Raw genomic sequence first — 19440 nt, forward strand, 5'->3', positions numbered from 1 at the left:
CTGTATGCAGTGATATTACTCACCATTCAGCAAGAGAAAGAATCATTCCCAATCTATCATCTCTCACGTCCTCGATAGACTTCGAGTGATCATCAACCACGCAGTCTTTCACACTTAATACTCTTTGTCTTCGCATACATCCCTTCCCCCGGCTCTCTTATATCTTTCCCCCTTACTCCCATCTGTACATTTGTGATTGTGGTGCCCATCCCATAAGTTTGCGGTCTGAACTGAAGGCCACCCGGTTGCACACTTGCAGTTCAATACAATGTCATCGTCCGTTCATTTCAAATTCAAGTCCCAGAAAGAGCCTTCTCGGGTAACTTTCGACGGTACCGGTATATCTGTCTTCGAACTCAAGCGAGAGATCATCAGCCAGAGTAGATTGGGTGATGGATCTGACTTCGAGTTGTCCATCTACAATGAAGACACTAAAGAAGGTAGGTTGCATAGCTCCCTATTCGGTACTCACTCTGACCATCTGCAGAATACGACGATGACACCACCATCATTCCCCGGTCTACCTCCGTCATAGCTCGTCGATTACCTGCAGCTCGCCCCGGAAAAGGCGGCGCTGCCCGCTATGTCTCCGGTAAAATGCCCGTCAACGCCCGCAACGCTTCCCGCACCGAGCCGTCGATCACTCGAGCGATCCCTGGAACCGGCAGTGTCAACAACAATGTCCTCGAACTCAACAATGCGCAAACAGAGGAGGAAAAGATCAATGCACTCTTCAATCTCCAAGCCAGTCAATGGCAAGAACAACAGCAGGAGATGGCCAAGTAAGCATCACGCCCTACATCTTGGCTCGGGGATACATACTAACGGTTCACAGTGCGACTCCCGTGCCATTCGGTCGTGGCAGAGGAAAGCAGGTCAATGTTCCTGACCACCCCCGCCTCCCGGTTATCTGTGTTACCGCTGCAGAGAGAAAGGCCACTGGATTCAAGCATGCCCCACAAACAATGACCCAAAGTTCGACGGCAAATATAGGGTAAAAAGGTCCACTGGAATCCCTCGGTCTCTTCAAACGAAGGTTGAAAAGCCAGAATCTCTAGCCCCCGATGGCTCTAGTGATGACGTGAGGAATACAGGGGTAATGGTTAATGCGGACGGTGATTTTGTCATCGCAAAGCCGGATAAGGCGGCCTGGGAACTATATCAAGAAAAGGCGAAGGCATCTGCTGCTGCTGCCGCGGAAGCAGCCGCAGCGGAGGAAAGCAAAGCACTGCAGGCTCGGGGTCTGGAATGCCCAATTGACAAGAGAATGTTCTTAGAGCCAACAAAGACACCATGTTGCCAGAGGACATATTGCAATGATTGTATTTCAAATGCTTTGATTGAAAGTGATTTTGTCTGCCCTGGCTGTTCTACAGAGGGCGTTCTGCTCGATAACCTTACTCCCGATGAGGAGGCAGTTTCCAAAATCAAGACATACGAAGCAGATAAGGCAGAGGCGAAAAAAGAGAGAGAAAAGCACCCCACAGGCCAGGATGGCGGATCGGCTAACGGAAACTTCGACCACCATGCGTCCAAGGAAGCCGATTCTAAGGATCGATCTCCGTCCCATCAAGAGGTGGTAGTTGCAGAAACGTCCGCTCAATCGAAAAAGCGGTCAGCTGAGGATGACTTAGTCCCTGAAGTGTATGGCGACAGCTCCGCCAATGCGACAAAGAAGCAGAAAGGAGAGGATGAATCCGGTCCCCCGGTTACTGAAAACACTACCCAGGAGGCTTCGACCGGTGCTGGTATGTCGTTCAACCCTCAGGTGCCTTTCGGGGGATTTGGCATGATGCCTCCCTTTTCAGAATCCGGGTTTGGTAACGACTCCATGGGATTTATGAACCCGATGGCTATGGCTAATGGCTTCCCCAATCCGATGGGCCCGGGATGGAATCAGATGAATATGCCTTTCAACCCACTTCAGGCCGGCCTGTATGGCGACCAGGCCAACGGGTTTACGAGCATGTTCAATGGAGATCCGTCCATGTCGATGTTTCCCATGGCCCAGATGGCTGGACAGATGCAAAATTCCAGTTTCCAGGGCCCAGTTATGAACAACTTTTCCAACCAACAGCGGACTGCCTTTGGGGGCCCCTATTCTCGTGAGGAAGATTCACCATATTTCCGTCAACCCGTCAACCCACAACGCCATCAAGCCCGGAATCGAAGGGTGAGGCCGAGTGACTACCGAGAATTATGATTTGGCGTTAGGGCCTCGGGCATGCATAGGGGGCTTTCTTTATTTTATAGAGCGGCTCTCTCCTTTTTGTTCTGCATTCATTCTCTTTTTATCCTATGCGCTACTTGCATATGGATCTCGCTCCTGTGTCTTTACATACCCCAGGAGAACTGCATTTTTAGACCCACGATTTGTATTTCTAGGCGATTGCTACTAGGCAAATTAATTGTTCAATTCCAATGCCGTCAAATATGTAGTTCCTAGACCAATAAGATCTTGATTCCCAGATGATCCATGATCAAGGATAGAAGATCAGCACCCATTCTTGTTTACTTACGGTTAAGACCCATGGGCCTCTATGTCAGGTGACCCGCCACTAGAAAATCCCCCCAGATTTCGGTCTGCCCAACGCATCAGTCACCGCATCATATGTCCATCCTCCCCCTGCGCACCACTTCAACCCTTTCAGACTTTCTCCAACCCCGTTGAAACCGGACCACCGAGATTAAACTCACCATGGCGAAGTACATGAATAACCACAGTAGTAATTCCAATCAAATGCACCGATTTCAGGATCATGACTCCACGGCCCTGGCCAGCTGCTACTCCGTCGAATCGACCACTTCTAAAGTTCACGGTTTCCACTATTGCACTACTCTGGGTGCCGGTAAGTCTCACCTGAGACCTGTTCTAGTCCTCAGTACTCAGACGCATTCTCCAGGAGCACAGTGGTATCCCTGAGGTCCCCTCGGGGTCTAAATCATCCATCCTAAGCCCTCCCCTCGACCGTCCCGCTACCAGCGCTGAACGAAGCTGGTCCGGGGCCAACTGGCCCGAGTACAACGGGGAGGCGACGCACACCATTCCGGAAGAGTGTGAGAGACTCTTCTGTGACAAACTGTTCACGACATTCCTTGGTGAGGGGATTGACGAGAGACAGGAGTCACTGGGGATGGGTGCGTTTCAAAATATCCAGCCAAATCATGTCGGGCCTGGAAACGATCACGTCCAGCAATGGATTGAGGTGTGGGATTATACCGGCGACGCTATCTATCGCGGGTTTGTGACGGGTGTGCACGGGGAGCGGACTTTATTCGTATTCTTCGAGGACGGTGCTCTGGGACACGGCCTTAAATCTGGGTATGGACTTCTCCGTTCTTTTTTGCAACCCCGTGTCTATCGTGTCAAACGGTTGAATGACTCATGTTTCTTGCAGGTTGATCGCTCTTTTCGAACTGGCAGGGATTGATGCCTTCGACTGCTCTCAGATTGTGGCCTGTGTCAAGCGTTCACAGCACACAGATGAAATGGAGCTCGTTCGGAGCCTTGGATGGTGTGGCTTTAACCTTACCACCCTGGAACCGTGGGCAACGGGCGGTGCTTCGGGGCCTTCGCTCAGCGTGAAATGGCTCTTCCTGGTCGCCGAAGTATAGTCCTTGGCCTCACCTTGTCTGCAGGCTCGACTTCAATCAGAGTCCGAGGAATTGGTGGATTCGTTCTGTTGTTCCTTCTTTTCTGGTCAGGCTTCTTGGGCTGTCTACAATGCGCCCTGTTTTCATGTCTAGCAGCCGTCTACTTATTTCAAACGGCAATAATTAATGAGCGTCGTTTCTCTTGTGCTTGACATCTCTTATTCATAGTTCAAGAATGCAAAAGTGGAGGATAGTGGAACACTGGAGCCTCCCGAATCCAAATATGTCGCGATTGATAAGATAAGCCCAGATGACCTCAGACCCCGCCCACAGCACGGGACTTTCGATCTACAACTATCCCTAGCTTCCCCTCTGGTCTCTCTTGTTTCTCTTGTTTCTCAAGCTACAGACTCAGACTGGAGAAAATATGGCCAAGAACAAAGCCAAGCACTTCTCCCCTTTCCCTCGTTTCCTTCTTCCCTCGTTTCCCCAACGGGATGTCTGTCCTCCCCGCTCGAGCTCCCCAAGCCCCACAGATAAATACTTGGACGGTCATGTCTCCTACCTCCGCTGCGCTGAATGTGCCTCACACCTCTGCTTAACATCGCAGATTATCAGCAAAGGATTCACGGGCCGTCACGGTCGTGCATATCTCGTCTCCGCAGAGCCAGTTGCCAGTGCGGTGTCGGTCTGCGCGTCTTCATCTCCTACAGCAACCCTTCCTAATACCGTTCTACAACACCCCGTACCACGCCAGCTGGTGACAGGGGCTCATACTGTCAGCGATGTCAGTTGTGCTTTCTGTGGGGGTGTACTGGGCTGGAAGTATGTCGCGGCCGAGGAGGAGTCGCAGCGATACAAGGTGGGGAAATTTATCCTAGAGACCAAGAAAATTACAACATCTTCCTGCTGGGAATCCCCGGGCGTGATTTTTCCCACTAAAGATGAACACCGGCCCGTCGATATCAATTCGAACTCTGCGGAACCTGAGTTTGATAGTCAAGATGAGGACGAGTGCGAGGATCTTTTCGCGGGCATTTGGAGTTCAGGCCTGGCTAGCCGCCGCAGAAGTCGCAAGATTGAAAGGCGACCTGCTATATTTGGATTGGCATGATATGTATCAAGACATGGACTTCCATTTCTTTTCTTTACTGTTTATTAACATGATACCCGGTGATAACTCCAACTTGGTGCGCCATAACATATATTTACAGTCTGGGTTTCAGCGCAGTATGATTTCCACATCTTCCTAACAAAACCAAGGAGAGGAGGAACCGGGTCCTAAGCAAAAGTCTCCCAGTAGGCCTTTTAATCTGGTAAGATCGCTCAACACCCGTCCGATAGCAGTGAATAAAACTGTAATATTCGAAAAGTTTGATATTTTTGAGAATATGAAAGGACATGTCCAATTTACGAGATGCTCCAGTAACACCGGGAATAATAGGTAATTGAGATGACCGAGGTATCACGCATCATCCACCCGTGCACGTTTTGTCTCTCCCTCCGGTGATTCATCCTCAGCAGGGCGTTTGGACGTAGCCGTTTCTTGCTGAGCGTGCTTGGTAGGCTTTCGTCGGACCAGGGATGAGAGGTCTGTTGCCCCTTTGCTGGCTGCATCCAGACGTGCCTTCTGATCGGTTGGCGAATGGCCGACAATCTGACCGAGGATACCCTTAAGCATGGCCTCATCTGACTGGTTGTTTTGCTCAATTGATACTGGTGATCGTCGAAGATCAAGTAACTGCATAATGTGTTAGCTTAGGGGTCAAGTGTTTAGGCTAGAGAGGCTTACTCGTTGCTCCATGTCAGCAATAATCTCCTGGACGTTCGCAATTTTTCGCTTTGCGGCAGTCACCTTGTCCTCATCCATATCCTTATCGGCTTCCAGCTTCTTCTCTTCCTGAGACATTCGGACCTTGCAGCTCTCAATAGCACGCTCCATCTGAGTCGCAGCCTCCTTTCGCATTTCTTCGTCCACTGTCTTTGTTTTTTCGTCATCCTCATCTCCCTGCTCTGAAACGGAAGCGAACTCTAATGCAAGAGACAGCTTAAAATGGCATTCAGCGACCGAGGGGTCCTCAAATGGGAACAGTGAGTTTCGAAGATCAAGAGAGGTTCGCAAATCAGTCACTGCGTCGGAGAACCTCTCGGCTTCCAGAGAGATTTCAGCTTGGAGGTCATACGTGTCGGCAAGTCGTTCTTTGATATGTCTCACGTCTGCCGGTAGCTCGGTTGATTTGCCTTTCGCGGTACTACTCTCATCCGCACCATCAAGCTTCTTGACATAGAGAATGCGCGCCAAATCCAGAACCTCAAAGGCATTGGCAAAGTCATCTTCCTCCTCCTCACCGTCAGCCTCGCCGTTTTCTTCATCGTCTGAATCAGAATCGACGAAGTTTTCATCGCCAGTAAATTGGAAGAAGGGCTTGGACGGGGCGGATTCGGACGGTGTGCTCTCCTCTTTCCCAGAGGGAACGTTCTTTGTCATAGCATCCGAGATGGTATCTTTGGCCAGGATTTCACCAGCATTAATCGAACCGGTAGATGTCGCATTTACTGAAGGCGCGCTCTGTGGTTGGGGGTCGGCCACCTTGGTTCCCAGGACATCACTCTTGCTCACGGCAACATTGAACAAGGATTTGCCGTAGGCGTAGAGTAGGTCGGCGTTCTCTGCCGACAGCTCACCGTTGAGCTCAGCTTGTAATTCGGTGGCTTGAGAATAGAGCTCCGAAGCAGAGTTGTGATCTTTGGTCGCATCTTTGGCCGCAGCGGAAGCGATGAGATCGTCCAGCTGGGCGCGCCTATCTTGTGCAGCCGAGGCATGCGAGGTAGCTTCAGCCATGGCGAGAGAGTTGAGAAAGTGGAAAGTAACAAGGGCGCAAAGTGAGCCATTAACCGATAAACGACGATAAGCGCGGTCGCGGTCGCGTTCCGTGTCACGCGTTTCACTTTGTCACTTTTGACATCAACTTGGACCTGGCCTTGGACCTCCCCCCATAGAACCACCTCTTTGAACCAGCTCTCTGTTACTTGATTTGCTTTGCCCTTCGTTCTCTTTTCATCTTCAAGAGGAGAAGACCGCAGAGACTCCAGAGACTATACGCCACCATGGATCCAGCATCCACCCCGCGACATACAGATCGCTTCAGAATTGGTGCTGCAGACCCAATCCCCTCCTCGTCGCCTGCATTTGGGACACCAGCGCGTCCCTTTCGAATTCCGAAAGGCCATGCTCCTCCCACGAAGACCTCCATCTTACCCATTCTACTCCCTCCTTCTACTCTTCGACCTGTGGCCTTCCGGACCTTCACTCGCAAACACAACCTCACTATCTCGTCATCAGCACTGCAGACACTAGCGGTATTCGTGGGCAAGCATTGTGGATCAGGTTGGAGGGAAGAAGGTCTAGCGGAAAAAGTTCTAGATGAGGTGGCTAAGATCTGGAAGAGAGCTGGGGGCGGTGTTATCGTGGAAGAAGGGAAAGGAGCTTCATTGAAGGCTATCTTACAGACACTCGAGGGCAGCATAAGCGGCGGGAGAGTCATCGCCGGAAAAGTCAACCAGGACGGGTCTGCAAAGTCGACCATCGGCGTGGATGCTGGGCGACTTGAAATGAGCAACGACCACTCGCAGGGAGTTTTCACGAAACAGGGAGACGCAATAGAAGACGAATCCCAGCTGCCTCTTCATTCACGGCATTGGCTTAAGGTTATTGAGGCCTTTGATTTACCTCGTTTAACATATAACATCGACAAGAAATACTTCGAGGCCATCAAGTCCAAACCTACGTTGTTTCCTCCTGCTTCTCACAAAACCGCACTTTTCAGGGATCGCTACAACTTGGTGTACCAGCGATTACTTCGCAATGAGTCTTTTCAAAGCTCTTTAGGGTTTGCAGGCGTCCCTCCACTGCAGCGTTCATCGTCGAACCTCGCGACTCAGCAGTCCTACAAGTTGACCCCGATTGCGAACTTACTGGGCCGAAGTGGAACATCACATCTCCTGCTTGGACTACTGTCCATTTGCCCTACTGGAGATTTGTCTCTCGTGGATTTGACTGGGAGTGTGGCATTGGACCTGCGTCATGCTCGCATGATCCCCGAAGATGGTGCGTGGTTCTCCCCAGGTATGATCGTGCTCGTTGATGGGATCTATGAGGAAGAAGAGATGGTCAAGGGATCGGTCCTGGGAGGAAACTCCGGGGTTGGTGGGGCCATTGGAGGCCATTTTGTCGGGGTATCGATATGTGGCCCTCCGTGTGAGCGCAGAGATATCTCCCTGGGAACGAGCAACCGCCAGGGCAACAGCGAGCTCAGCTCTAGCGGTGGTTTCGGATGGGTCGATTTTTTGGGAATTGGCAGCGAACGTGCCCAGGGAGCACGCATGAGGAGAATTCAAGAAAAATGTCTGCGAGGCGAACAAGAGGCTCTGGAAAACACGGTCCGGATAAAGATCGCAGTGATGAGTGAGGTAAATCTCGATAACATGAGAACGCTCGACGCTCTCCGAAAGGTTTTCAGCAGCTACAATGACCTGGCGCTCCCCGAACGTCCTCAGACCTTTGTCTTGATAGGCAACTTTTCACAGAAAGCAATTATCAACGGAGGCGGACGGGCTGGGAGCATCGAGTACAAGGAATACTTTGATTCCCTCGCTGTGGTCCTGGCCGACTTCCCTGCGCTACTGCAACACTCGACCTTCGTCTTCGTTCCAGGCGACAATGACCCTTGGGCATCTGCATTCTCGGCGGGGGCTGCTTCGGCAATCCCGCGACAGCCCATCCCTGAGCTATTCACCTCTCGAATTAGACGTGCCTTTGCAACCGCAAACTCGGAACTCGACAGATCCCAGACAACGGAACCAGTTGGTGAAGCTCTGTGGACATCCAATCCAGCACGTCTTTCGTGGTTTGGACCTGTGCATGACATTGCCGTTTTCCGTGATGATATCTCGAGCCGACTTCGAAGAACTGCGATCAATACTAAGCCTGACAATGACGAGGCCGATATCACCATGCACGAGACATTGGATGGTCCGACGAACGATGCGGTCTCTATTGCGCCCGAGCTGGATCAGGGCAATGGTACCAAGGCTGATAGCGTGCCGGCTGCAGCTTCGATGGCTCGCAAACTGGTGAAGACCATACTGGATCAGGGAACAGTTTCTCCGTTTCCGGTTCAGCTACGGCCTGTCCTATGGGATCACGCTTCCTCCGTGCAACTCTATCCATTGCCCACGGCCCTCCTCCTAGCAGACTCCGAGGCTGCGCCCTTTTGCATGACCTATGAGGGCTGTCACGTTATGAACCCTGGAAGACTGCTGCCCGAAGGCGGGACACCGACTGTGAGATGGGTTGAATATGATTTGTTGCGGAACCGAGGAAAGGTCAAGGAAGAAAGATATTGAATTAAATAACCTGACATACTGTTTTTGGCGTTGGTCTCTGTGCTCATGCAGCCGTCCTCCATTTGATAGACAGAGCGTACAAAAATAAGCAATGATGCTACGCCAGTAATGTATAGAAAGGAAGAGTTTGTTTTAATACAATATTTGAGCAAGAATGCATGAGATATGCGTCGCATTGAAAGTTTAGGAATACAGTCGTGAAGAGAAGACCGTAGTCTCCCCTTTGAAGAACCAAGAAAACCTGGAGACGGCAGAAGAGCTCTTTCGAGATCTCGAAAGAGAGATCTCAGGCATCACGATAACCACAGTGCTAATCAATTGTGATAATGTCAGCCTTGCCCATCCCACCTTTCTGCGGCGAGGCCTTGGCCGGTTTGAGGGGCACCGGAACTCCCTGAGGACGCGGCGGACCTGTATCAGACTGTTCCTGTTTCCCTTCGTCGTCCTGCTTGATGGGAACTAGATGACAAGCACACATGCACTCGTGGAGCCTGGAAAGGAGACCTCCAACTTTATCCATGCTAGACATAGCACCGTCTCCAAGGCCTTGCCAGCCATCGCCTTTAGAGTTGTAAACTTTCTCTCGTACTGCTGCGACTATTTGACTGCGATCAAGTAGACTAGCAGTAGCATTGGCATCCTCCAAAACCCATACTGAGCGGCCGTGTCGCGGGCGAGCAGACAGTCGAAAACGAGTTTTCAAGCGAGGATAGTGGATTTGGAAGGAAAGTGGTGTCCTCACTGTGACATGCACCAGAGAAGATTTTGTCTGCGCCGGCTTGAGGGTAATTTGATCGAAGCAGTGCAGAAGCGGGAATGTATCTGACATGAAGCCGAGAATAGAGTCGACACCGGATTCGGCAAAGCGATGGTTCAAAGCCACCGTAAGTGACTCCGAAATGCGACGGTGAGGGCTAGGGTTGTCGAAACTGACCCGCAACCGCAGCTGGAAGAGTGGGTCGACATTCAACAGGGCTTGAGGAACATCGATGTAGGTTGATAACGAAGGTCCCGAGACATTGATGCCGAATCGACAGGAGAACTTCTTGTTAGGTCCATAGGAGAACGTAACCTCAGTAAGTGACAACGACCGAGGCTCCATATCTTTCTGTATAAGAGATTGAAGGATAGATAAAACACATTCGAGTCGCTGCAGGCGCTCAAACAGGCCAATAATAACGGAGTGGCCAGCCGGTACAAGCAACCGAAGCGCAAACCCACTACCCTTGTCTTGCAGAAGTAATGACGGATCCATCTGGGAGAGAAGTGGGAGAAGGCATTTGATACGGAATCGCAAAGTTCCATAAGCCATTAGGACTACTGACTGACTTCCACGGTCGATTCCATGGAATGAGAGACGGACAGTATCCTGCAGATAAGATCCTCTCGAAAGTCCCGACGGCAACGATATTCGAAAAGCGGAAGGGATCGTAGACGCCTTGTACTGCAAAAAGAGATCCGGCACTTGAAGCTCAGACCCTAACTGCAATTGCTCCAGTGGGGGATAGAAGTGAGCATTAGGCAATTCTGCTAAGCACCGTGCATTGGCATAAATTGCCAGCATCCCCGTCAAGCCATACGCGAGCTCTGCGCAGGCGGTGTAGTCAAATCGTCCTTGCTGGGCCATGAAAGTTTTGCTGATTGCATGAGCTAGCGGGAAACCGGTGTTGATATCATGAACAGTGAAGGGTGTCCCACTACGAGTCGCATCCACCGTGTGTAGCTGAAGCAACCACCAGCTATCGCCATCCATGCTGCTCGTCGCAGCAGCGACCCAGCGACGATCCCAGAGTGGATGAGTGAAGAACGCGGAGCGCAATACATTAGAAGGGAACAGCCGCCGGACATCGAGCCCCAAGCCTCTCTGGTTGACACTCTCAAGGCCTAGTGCCTTTGTGCCAGACTCAATTTCGTCCACCGCAGTAAGGCACCTGAGACGCGTGACGCGAGCAAGCATCTCCTCAATTGCCGATTTATTGGGGCCTCGCTCGCCGTCATGGCGCTCCAATGCGCTTGATGTACCGGATAACGTAATCGTCCCTGACAGGGGTTCGACGGAAACCCGAAGATGCCGGGAGGTTGTTAATTGAATGTCGAGATAGCAATCCCCAGGTTCTGTCGGAGATAGTTGCGCACACAAAGACAGCGTACGGCTGGAGAAAAGGTTATACTTCTTCAATGTGGCATACGCAGTCGCGAGGAGATGCGATGCGTGCAATGCGATAACACTTCGCAAAATACGTTCCATGGACAGCTTGTCCAAATCAAAATGAACAGCGTCGCTACTCGCTTGTTGACCGTCTCGCATCCAGCGAAGGCCAAGACGTGAAACTTGGTCGCCCAAATCCTGGGAATAGCTCCGGCGTGGGCCTCTTTGAACACCAATCTCCACCCAGCTTTTCGGTCCTGCCCGCAGTGGCCAATATTGAACAACCAAGGTTCGATGTAGCATCTCGATGCGCAGAGCTTCGGACCATAAGCCCCGTGCAAGGTCCCTGGCTTGTCTGAAGAGCGTGTTTACCTTGTTGGTCAGGACTAGCCCATGCAGAAAGTTAAAGCATCCCATCAGGCCTTCGGTGCGAAGAAGATCGTTAACCTTGGCATCGAGCTCGTTGAAAATGCGACCTTTCGGGATGGGGGACGACGGTGAAAAAAGGAAGCGAATGTCCACGAAGAAGAATTGTGAACTTATTGCCTCTTCTGCCACCGACAGATCAAGCTCGAATTCCCCAGACACCGTGAACGTCACTCGGCCATCATGGACACGATAATTCCGCAGTGGACGGGGTGCTTGGTCATGCAATGCCAGCCGAACGCTGACGATGCGGTTGATCTTACGCAATTTTTTCAGCGTTGAGCGTGCAGTTAATGGTTTGGGGGGCTTGTAGCCAAACTAGATTGAAAATTGTCAGATACATGCCGATAAACAGACTCATGAGAAGACCAAGAACAAAAGTATAGAAGAACCCCAAGACTTACATCTGGTAGAGATGCCACTCGGCCCCTTGAAAGAACCTCTAAAGCTGTTTTCAGATCCGGGTTGGCTACCTGGGCCCGAACGAGGTCACGCTTCACCTCTCCAACATATTGAACTGCGTTTTCGTACGCTTGGTGTCGTGTGCGGATGAAACCTTGGATATCAATGAGCCTGCTAACCTCTGCAGCTTGTCGGCTCCATTGTGAAAGAACCAGAAGCTTGATAAACTCGGCTCTTTTGGTATGTGCAAAATCCAGAATCCGCAGTTTCTTGTGAACATTTTCCGAAGACTGATTACCCGCCGACTTCCCATTCGTCATTTGGGCATTGGAGCCTTCAGAAGAAACTTGAATAGCAGCTAATTCGGTGATCAAATCGGAAAGATCGTTCCAGCACTGTTGCACAGCTCGATTGATGAGTGTTCCAAAGGGAAAGAATCCTTGCGTAATGTGTGGCAGTTCGAAGGGTGCTAGTGCCATATCTCCTGTCGTTTGAGTTGCTGCCTTGGAATGCTGGGTCAAGTTATCTGCTCCTCTTCCTGCCCCATTCACATGGACCGGCCCGTTCATGGAAGCAGAGAGTTGACCGGATTTGTCATTGTTCCCAAATGACCCAGGTGCGCCATTTGTAGCCTCATTGAGATCCGACCGTCGCACAGGTCCCTCAACGTTGGCCTTGTCCATGACGACGCCGGGCATGTCTAATCTACCCGGCTCTCCGGCGCGTGTCAGTAGTAATTAAGCCTTACCCTCCTGGGCCCTCTGCACGACACAGAAAACACAGCCCAGTTCAGTCGCTGTGCTGAGCTCGACTCAGCTGGCGCGGATGATATGAATGGAAGCTGGAAGTAAAGCCCAGGCGAGAGAGAGAAGTTCTCAGCCCAGTGCCATGCGTATCACTGGCCGTGAAAAACAATGGCCGCGATCATAATCAAGGGATCCAGAGAATGTACGGGAGCCTGAATTGGAGTGTCGATAAGGCGATCAAGTGCAGGAGCAATCAATGAAAACTTAGGCGAGTGAGAAGCTTCGGGGAGGGCGGGCCGGATGTCGTTGCGCCAGGCTTTAGCGGGACGACAGGAGGCGATAGGAGGTGGATGTGGGTGGATGTGGGTGGAAAGGCTCAGATAAGTGTCGCAAGGACCACAGTAAGCCAGTTCAGGATACAGAGAGGATCGGAGATCGAACGGAGAGGAGAGTTAGCCAGGAACGGTAAAGGGCGAGGCCCAAGATGGAATTGTGAAAGCGCGATGCGCACGCACCGCCTGCGTCCTTGTTTCCTTGGTGCCTTGGTGCCTTGGTGCCTTGGGGTTCCATTATCGGGTGTATCGTCAGAGAACCGTATTAATTACCTTGCGTTGATCCTACTGCATTTCGTACCGTAACATTCTAATTACTAGGAATGTTTTACCCCGTAGATGACCTCACCACGACTCGCGAGCTACCGAACTACCGAACTAACTAGCTATCGAGTCATATCCTAGATCGACGTACCTGGCTACGTCGAGCTCATGAAGTGTGGCCATGTCTCAACATGAGGCCGATCGCCAATTCTCTCAGTTTCCTGGGGATGATCCTCGCCCGACGAGCAAAGGAGAGCTAGCCGGCTGGTACTGCTACGGCTGGGCGGCTGAGGTCTTCACCGTATGTGCCATGGGTATGTACACACCTCAAATTCCGAAGTTCACACTGACTTCCATTAGGCTCTTTTCTCCCGATTACCCTGGAGCAAATGGCACGGGATCGCGGCGTTCTCCTGTCGGATAAAACCACTCCGTGTAGCCCAACATGGAAACCGTCCAAGCAGATATCCCATTCCGCCGAATATGGTGTCCAGGGGTCTGGCGTAGGCCAGTGTATCATCTACTTCCTCGGTTGGGAGATTAATACGGCAAGCTTTGCTTTGTATACCTTTTCTCTGAGCGTCTTGGTCCAAGCGATTCTGATTATATCCATGTCCGGTGCCGCCGATCATGGGAACTATCGCAAGAAGCTCCTAATACTATTTGCTTTTGTCGGCTCGGTGGCGACCATGTTGTTCCTTGCGGTTGTGCCCCAAGTTTATCTCCTCGGAGGGTTTCTTGCCATCGTTGCGAATACCTGCTTCGGTGCGTCTTTTGTCCTTCTAAACTCATTTTTGCCGGTTCTTGTGCGCCATCATCCTTCGACTCTCGCGGGAAAACGGCTGCGAGAGGCTGCCGATATGCCCAATGGGATCTTTCCTCCTCCCGTGGCACACAATATCGATGTGAGTCCCGATGACTCTACGCCTTTGTTTGATTCCAACAGGGAGAATCGCGAGGCAGATACCACAGCTATGACCTCACTGGAGCTCAGCCTCTCCACAAAAATATCCTCCTTCGGAATCGGAATCGGCTATATCGGAGCAGTGACCCTTCAACTCATCGCTATTCTCGTAGTGATGACTATCAAGCAAACCACGTTTTCTTTGCGGCTTGTTCTATTTCTGATCGGATTGTGGTGGTTCATCTTTACCATACCAGCAACCATTTGGCTGCGGGCCCGGCCTGGGCCTCCTCTTCTGGGACCGGACGGGAAACCGCTTCACTCCTGGATGGCATACATGATGTATGCCTGGATGTCACTTGGAAAGACTGCGATGCGCGCACGTCGCCTCAAGGATATCTTACTCTTTTTAGCCGCCTGGTTTCTCCTCAGCGACGGTATTGCCACCGTCAGCGGCACCGCCGTCTTGTTTGCTAAAACCGAACTGAACATGAAGCCCGCAGCTCTCGGACTGATCAACGTGGTTGTCATGATTGCGGGTGTATTTGGAGCCTTTTCCTGGAGCTATGTATCGCGCCTGCTTCATCTTCGAGCCTCGCAGACTATCATTGCATGTATCATTTTATTCGAGCTAATTCCCCTGTACGGTATTCTTGGGTATCTCCCATCTGTGCAGCGCATGGGTATTGGGCTCCAACAGCCGTGGGAGATGTACCCGCTGGGAGCGGTCTATGGGCTTGTTATGGGTGGACTATCGTCGTATTGCCGAAGCTTCTTTGCGGAGCTGATTCCACCGGGATACGAAGCGGCCTTCTATGCTCTCTACGCGATTACCGATAAGGGATCGAGCGTGTTCGGCCCCGCGGTCGTCGGCGCTATTACGGATCGATACGGTGAGATCCGACCCGCATTCATGTTTCTTGCCATTTTGATATTCCTCCCGTTGCCTCTCATGCTACTGGTCGATGTGGACCGTGGAAAACGGGATGCTCTGGCACTGGGGGCCGAGCTAGATCATGTTTCCGAAGCGCCTGGATATGGGGCCATTTCCACTCGACCGGAGGATCAGTCGAGCGTGGCTTCCGCAGCGTTGTAGCGATGTTGCTAAAACAAAATAGTTAAGGGTAAAAGGGTAAAAAAAATAGAGTACGCCTTTGTGGACAAATAATAGTCAAAGCTATCGTAGAGGAGATTGTAGAAGTACATGTAGGCTTGTGGCACACATACAAAGTACGGCCCATCCGAAGAAGCATTTTCCAGGCCATGGTATCCGTAAATCTGGAATCATGGGGTAACGGGTACGGACGCTGAAGCAAATCTTCCTGTAGCGCGACTCGTGCAGTAGCTTGTAGCTGGTACCTTCGTGTTCATATCAAAAGGGCTGGAAGGGCGGGTACCTGGACACAGGGCGGGCCTAGGGAACGTCCCTTGCGTTTCCCTGCATTGCAGCTCCCGCTCCACTTGGCCCCCAAAGAACAAACTGTCCTTAACTCTCGTGGGGCCTTTTAATTATTTGTCCCCCTCCACTTTTCATACCTCCCTCATACTCTTTATTATACCCACCACTATGCGGTCATTCACACCTCTGGTTCTGAGCCTTCTCGGGGCTGTCGCGGCTGTCTCCGCTGCCGAGCCTGCTGATGCTGCCGACCCCAATGTTATTACCTTGACCAAGGATACCTTTGACGATTTCGTCAAGGAGCACCCGCTGGTTCTCGCCGAGTTCTACGCCCCGTGGTGTGGTCACTGTAAGGGCTTAGCCCCCAAGTACGAGGAGGCCGCGACAGAGCTAAAGAGCAAGAACATTCCCCTGGTTAAGGTGGACTGCACCGTCGAGGAGGACCTCTGCCGGAGCTACGAGGTTGATGGATACCCGACTTTGAAGGTCTTCCGTGGCGCCGAATCGCACAAGCCCTATGGCGGCGCTCGCCAAACTGAATCGTAAGCTTCTCTGGTCCTTTGTAACGCGTTCGCGATTATCTGCTGACGGGCGTGTGTTTCTTTAAACTATAGGATCGTCTCATACATGACCAAGCAGTCGATGCCCGCCGTTTCCAGCGTGACCGAGGAGAACCTGGAGGATTTCAAGACCATGGATAAGATTGTCATCGTCGGCTACGTGGCCTCCGATGACAAGACCGCCAACAAGAGCTTCACCGCGCTCGCCGAGGCCCAAAGAGACACTTACCTTTTCGGTGCCTCCAATGACGTTGCTCTCGCAAAGAATGAGGGTGTGAAGCAGCCTTCCGTTGTCCTCTACAAGGATTTCGATGAGAAGAAGGCTGTCTACGACGGCAAGCTTGAGGAGGAGGCCATCCTCAAGTGGGTGAAGACCGCTAGCACTCCTCTGGTTGGCGAGCTGGGCCCCGAGACCTACTCTAAGTATATGGCAGTAAGTTATAGAAAGTCCTTTGACGCATTGTTTGCACGGAAAGCTAATATACATACTATTCTCGACAGGCTGGTATCCCGTTGGCGTACATCTTCGCTGAAACCGCTGAGGAGCGTGAGAAGTTCGCTGAGGAATTCCGCCCCATCGCCGAGAAGCACCGTGGAGCCATCAACGTTGTCACCCTTGACGCCAAGCTCTTCGGCGCCCATGCCAGCAACCTGAACCTAGAGCCCGAGAAGTTCCCTGCCTTCGCCATCCAGGAGACCACCAAGAACTCCAAGTTCCCCTATGACCAGTCCCAGAAGCTTGACGCCAAGGAGGTCGGCAAGTTCATTAAGAACGTTTTGGACGGCAAGGTTGAGCCTAGCATCAAATCCGAGCCTATCCCCGAGCCCCAGGAAGGCTCCGCCACCGTGGTTGTGGGCCGCAACTATCAGGAGGTCGTCATTGACAACGAGAAGGATGTCCTCGTCGAGTTCTATGCCCCCTGGTGTGGACATTGCAAGGCGTAAGTTTCATTCCGCCCGTCATTCGATGTGTGCTTATGGTTTTCTCTATCTAGTCTTGCCCCCAAGTACGATGAACTCGCCGCTCTGTACAGCGACGTCGCCGACAAGGTCGTGGTTGCTAAGATTGATGCCACCGCTAACGATGTGCCCGACTCCATCACTGGTTTCCCCACCATCAAGCTCTTCCCCGCCGGTAAAAAGGACGAGCCCGTTGAGTACGCCGGCTCGCGCACCGTTGAGGACCTTGTCCAATTTATTAAGGAGAATGGCAAGTACGAGATTGACGGCCTGGCTGACGGCGCCAAAAAGCCCGAGGAGGGTGCCGATGTCACTGCTTCGGAGTCCAACGCTGCTGAGACTCCCGCTCCTTCCGATGAGGCTCACGACGAGCTGTAAACTTTAGTCGCCTGGATGTTTTGGCCTAGTCTTTTGTATCACCAATTTGAAATGGACCTTTGAGTGACAAGTGTATCTATTCCGTAAGCCCTTGTGAACAGCCGGGAGAATTGCGCTCATAAAAAAGGACTCTGAATGTGATGGATCCATTCTTCCTTGTCGAGTCGGGTTTGCATTATCTAATCTACGTCGCGTTGGCGCGGAACGCGTCCGTCGGCGCGACATCTATCGACGCCATTTTCTGAGATCCCTCGATTTCCCTTCTTGCTTCATTCCATTTCCTCAAAATCTGTGCTGCATGCCATTGATTTCTTCTCGGTAACAAAGAACCCCTCCTTCGCCATGGTTAGCCCGGCATTGAAACGAAACGCGGACCACTTCTCAGCCTCATCGTCAGACAGCAAAAAGACCAAAAGCGCCAGTATCACGTCCTTTTTTGGACCCCCCAAGTCGAAGACCCCCGATGCCACACAGACATCAGCTCCGTTTCCGCCCCGATCGGCATCTTTCAACAAGGACAAGTGGATTGCGTCTCTTACAGCGGAGCAGAAGGAGCTGCTGCAGTTGGAAATAGATACTTTGGACGAAAGTTGGCTTGCTCATCTCAAAGATGAGGTTGTTACCACGGAATTCTTGAATCTGAAGCGCTTTCTCAAGAAGGAGAAAGATTCCAAGGCCAAGGTCTTTCCTCCAGAAGCTGATGTCTATTCTTGGTACGCCGAGTCCGAGCCCGCCATCCCTTTTTCTTTGCGCTAACATATTCAGGTCCCGACACACGCCCTTGCACAGTGTCAAAGTTGTAATTGTTGGTCAGGATCCGTACCACAATGACAATCAAGCTCACGGCTTAGCGTTCTCTGTGCGACCTCCAACTCGAGCTCCGCCATCGCTGGTGAATATCTATAAGGGAATCAAGAAGAATTACCCGGAATTTCAAATCCCGCCGAATAATGCTGGACTTTTAACTCCTTGGGCTGACCGGGGTGTTCTGATGCTCAATACCTGTCTCACAGTCCGTGCCCATCAGGCAAATAGCCACTCCAACAAGGGATGGGAGAAATTTACCCAGAAGGCAATTGATCTGGTTGCTCGAGTGCGCACAAACGGAGTGGTCTTTCTAGCCTGGGGCAGCCCCGCTGGAACGCGAGTGGCAAAAGTCAACCGACAGAAGCATTGTGTACTGCAATCAGTGCATCCTAGTCCACTGAGTGCTCATCGAGGATTTGTAAGTGGACACCCGTTGCTGTTTTGGGACAGAACCTGTATTAAATGCCACAGACTGCTAACAATGAATTCCAGTTTGACAACGGACATTTCAAGAAATGCAACGATTGGCTGGCGTCGCGGTATGGAGACGACGGAATCATTGACTGGAGTCTCGTACCGACCATGAAGTCCACACCCACGCTGCCCTCAAATAAGGAAAATTCGTCTACATTGGCCAATGTTGCGTCGTCACCAATAGCTACTCCGGGCCCATGTCTGGATAAAGAAGATACCAAATCCTGTCCTGGAGAGGACGAATTTGATGACGCAGACGTTCTCGAAGCTCTCGCGGAGGTGGAGGCTTAACAAGGCATTAATTTTGCATAATGTACAACGATTTGCTGCATTTTAATTTGCCCGATCTTGTCCTTTTGTCAGCTTTAACAGGCACAAGGCGCTCGCAGTGTATCGGAACCTAGGATTTAATACGAGGCTCAATGTTTTTCTCCCTTTCGGTGTTACTAGGTATTAGCTTAGATTGAAGTATCGACAGGTCCAATATCCTTGGGCGAGTAGAAAAGTAGATGCAGGCGATTAAGGCAGATAGATGACGAGACGCGCCATTACTTGCAATCAAAATCCATCAGACCTCCAGTGCATTGAAGGTCCGGGGAATGTCCAGTCATCGATTGAGGAGAGGAGAAGAGACGGAAC

At 51.5% G+C, this 19440-nt stretch overlaps 8 protein-coding genes across 8 annotated transcripts; 6 read left to right on the top strand and 2 right to left on the bottom strand.

Moving 5' to 3' along the window:
• Window positions 1-268: 268 nt before the first annotated feature.
• Window positions 269-2203, top strand: N7443_006802 (cleavage polyadenylation factor subunit MPE1; the record flags this gene model as incomplete). The annotated part of the gene is made up of 4 exons (XM_056886858.1): window positions 269-440; window positions 488-782; window positions 836-994; window positions 1075-2203. The coding sequence occupies 4 exons, from the start codon at window positions 269-271 to the stop codon at window positions 2201-2203; spliced, it is 1755 nt and encodes a 584-aa protein (XP_056740507.1).
• A 1818-nt stretch (window positions 2204-4021) lies between these two features.
• N7443_006803 (yippee/mis18 family protein) lies at window positions 4022-4708 on the top strand (the record flags this gene model as incomplete). Its single annotated transcript, XM_056886859.1, has 1 exon — window positions 4022-4708. One exon carries the CDS (start codon window positions 4022-4024, stop codon window positions 4706-4708), a length of 687 nt encoding a protein of 228 aa, XP_056740508.1.
• A 351-nt stretch (window positions 4709-5059) lies between these two features.
• N7443_006804 (SHNi-TPR domain-containing protein) lies at window positions 5060-6436 on the bottom strand (the record flags this gene model as incomplete). Its single annotated transcript, XM_056886860.1, has 2 exons — window positions 5060-5335; window positions 5387-6436. The coding sequence occupies 2 exons, from the start codon at window positions 6434-6436 to the stop codon at window positions 5060-5062; spliced, it is 1326 nt and encodes a 441-aa protein (XP_056740509.1).
• Window positions 6437-6702: 266 nt separating this feature from the next.
• On the top strand, window positions 6703-9000 carry N7443_006805 (DNA polymerase epsilon noncatalytic subunit; the record flags this gene model as incomplete). The annotated part of the gene is made up of 1 exon (XM_056886861.1): window positions 6703-9000. The coding sequence occupies one exon, from the start codon at window positions 6703-6705 to the stop codon at window positions 8998-9000; it is 2298 nt and encodes a 765-aa protein (XP_056740510.1).
• A 310-nt stretch (window positions 9001-9310) lies between these two features.
• On the bottom strand, window positions 9311-12675 carry N7443_006806 (mediator of RNA polymerase II transcription subunit 14; the record flags this gene model as incomplete). The annotated part of the gene is made up of 2 exons (XM_056886862.1): window positions 9311-11893; window positions 11980-12675. 2 exons carry the CDS (start codon window positions 12673-12675, stop codon window positions 9311-9313), a joined length of 3279 nt encoding a protein of 1092 aa, XP_056740511.1.
• An 825-nt stretch (window positions 12676-13500) lies between these two features.
• Window positions 13501-15319, top strand: atg22-1 (putative autophagy protein Atg22; the record flags this gene model as incomplete). Its single annotated transcript, XM_056886863.1, has 2 exons — window positions 13501-13633; window positions 13680-15319. The coding sequence occupies 2 exons, from the start codon at window positions 13501-13503 to the stop codon at window positions 15317-15319; spliced, it is 1773 nt and encodes a 590-aa protein (XP_056740512.1).
• Window positions 15320-15790: 471 nt separating this feature from the next.
• Window positions 15791-17520, top strand: pdiA (protein disulfide isomerase PDI1; the record flags this gene model as incomplete). Its single annotated transcript, XM_056886864.1, has 4 exons — window positions 15791-16164; window positions 16237-16615; window positions 16684-17123; window positions 17178-17520. The coding sequence occupies 4 exons, from the start codon at window positions 15791-15793 to the stop codon at window positions 17518-17520; spliced, it is 1536 nt and encodes a 511-aa protein (XP_056740513.1).
• Window positions 17521-17862: 342 nt separating this feature from the next.
• On the top strand, window positions 17863-19092 carry N7443_006809 (uracil-DNA glycosylase; the record flags this gene model as incomplete). Its single annotated transcript, XM_056886865.1, has 3 exons — window positions 17863-18233; window positions 18286-18745; window positions 18820-19092. 3 exons carry the CDS (start codon window positions 17863-17865, stop codon window positions 19090-19092), a joined length of 1104 nt encoding a protein of 367 aa, XP_056740514.1.
• Window positions 19093-19440: the final 348 nt, after the last annotated feature.

The sequence above is a fragment of the Penicillium atrosanguineum genome (genome assembly GCF_028827265.1).
Source record: "Penicillium atrosanguineum strain IBT 20685 chromosome Unknown utg000005l_segment0_segment0, whole genome shotgun sequence".
In the NCBI taxonomy this organism is placed as follows: Eukaryota; Fungi; Ascomycota; class Eurotiomycetes; order Eurotiales; family Aspergillaceae; genus Penicillium; species Penicillium atrosanguineum.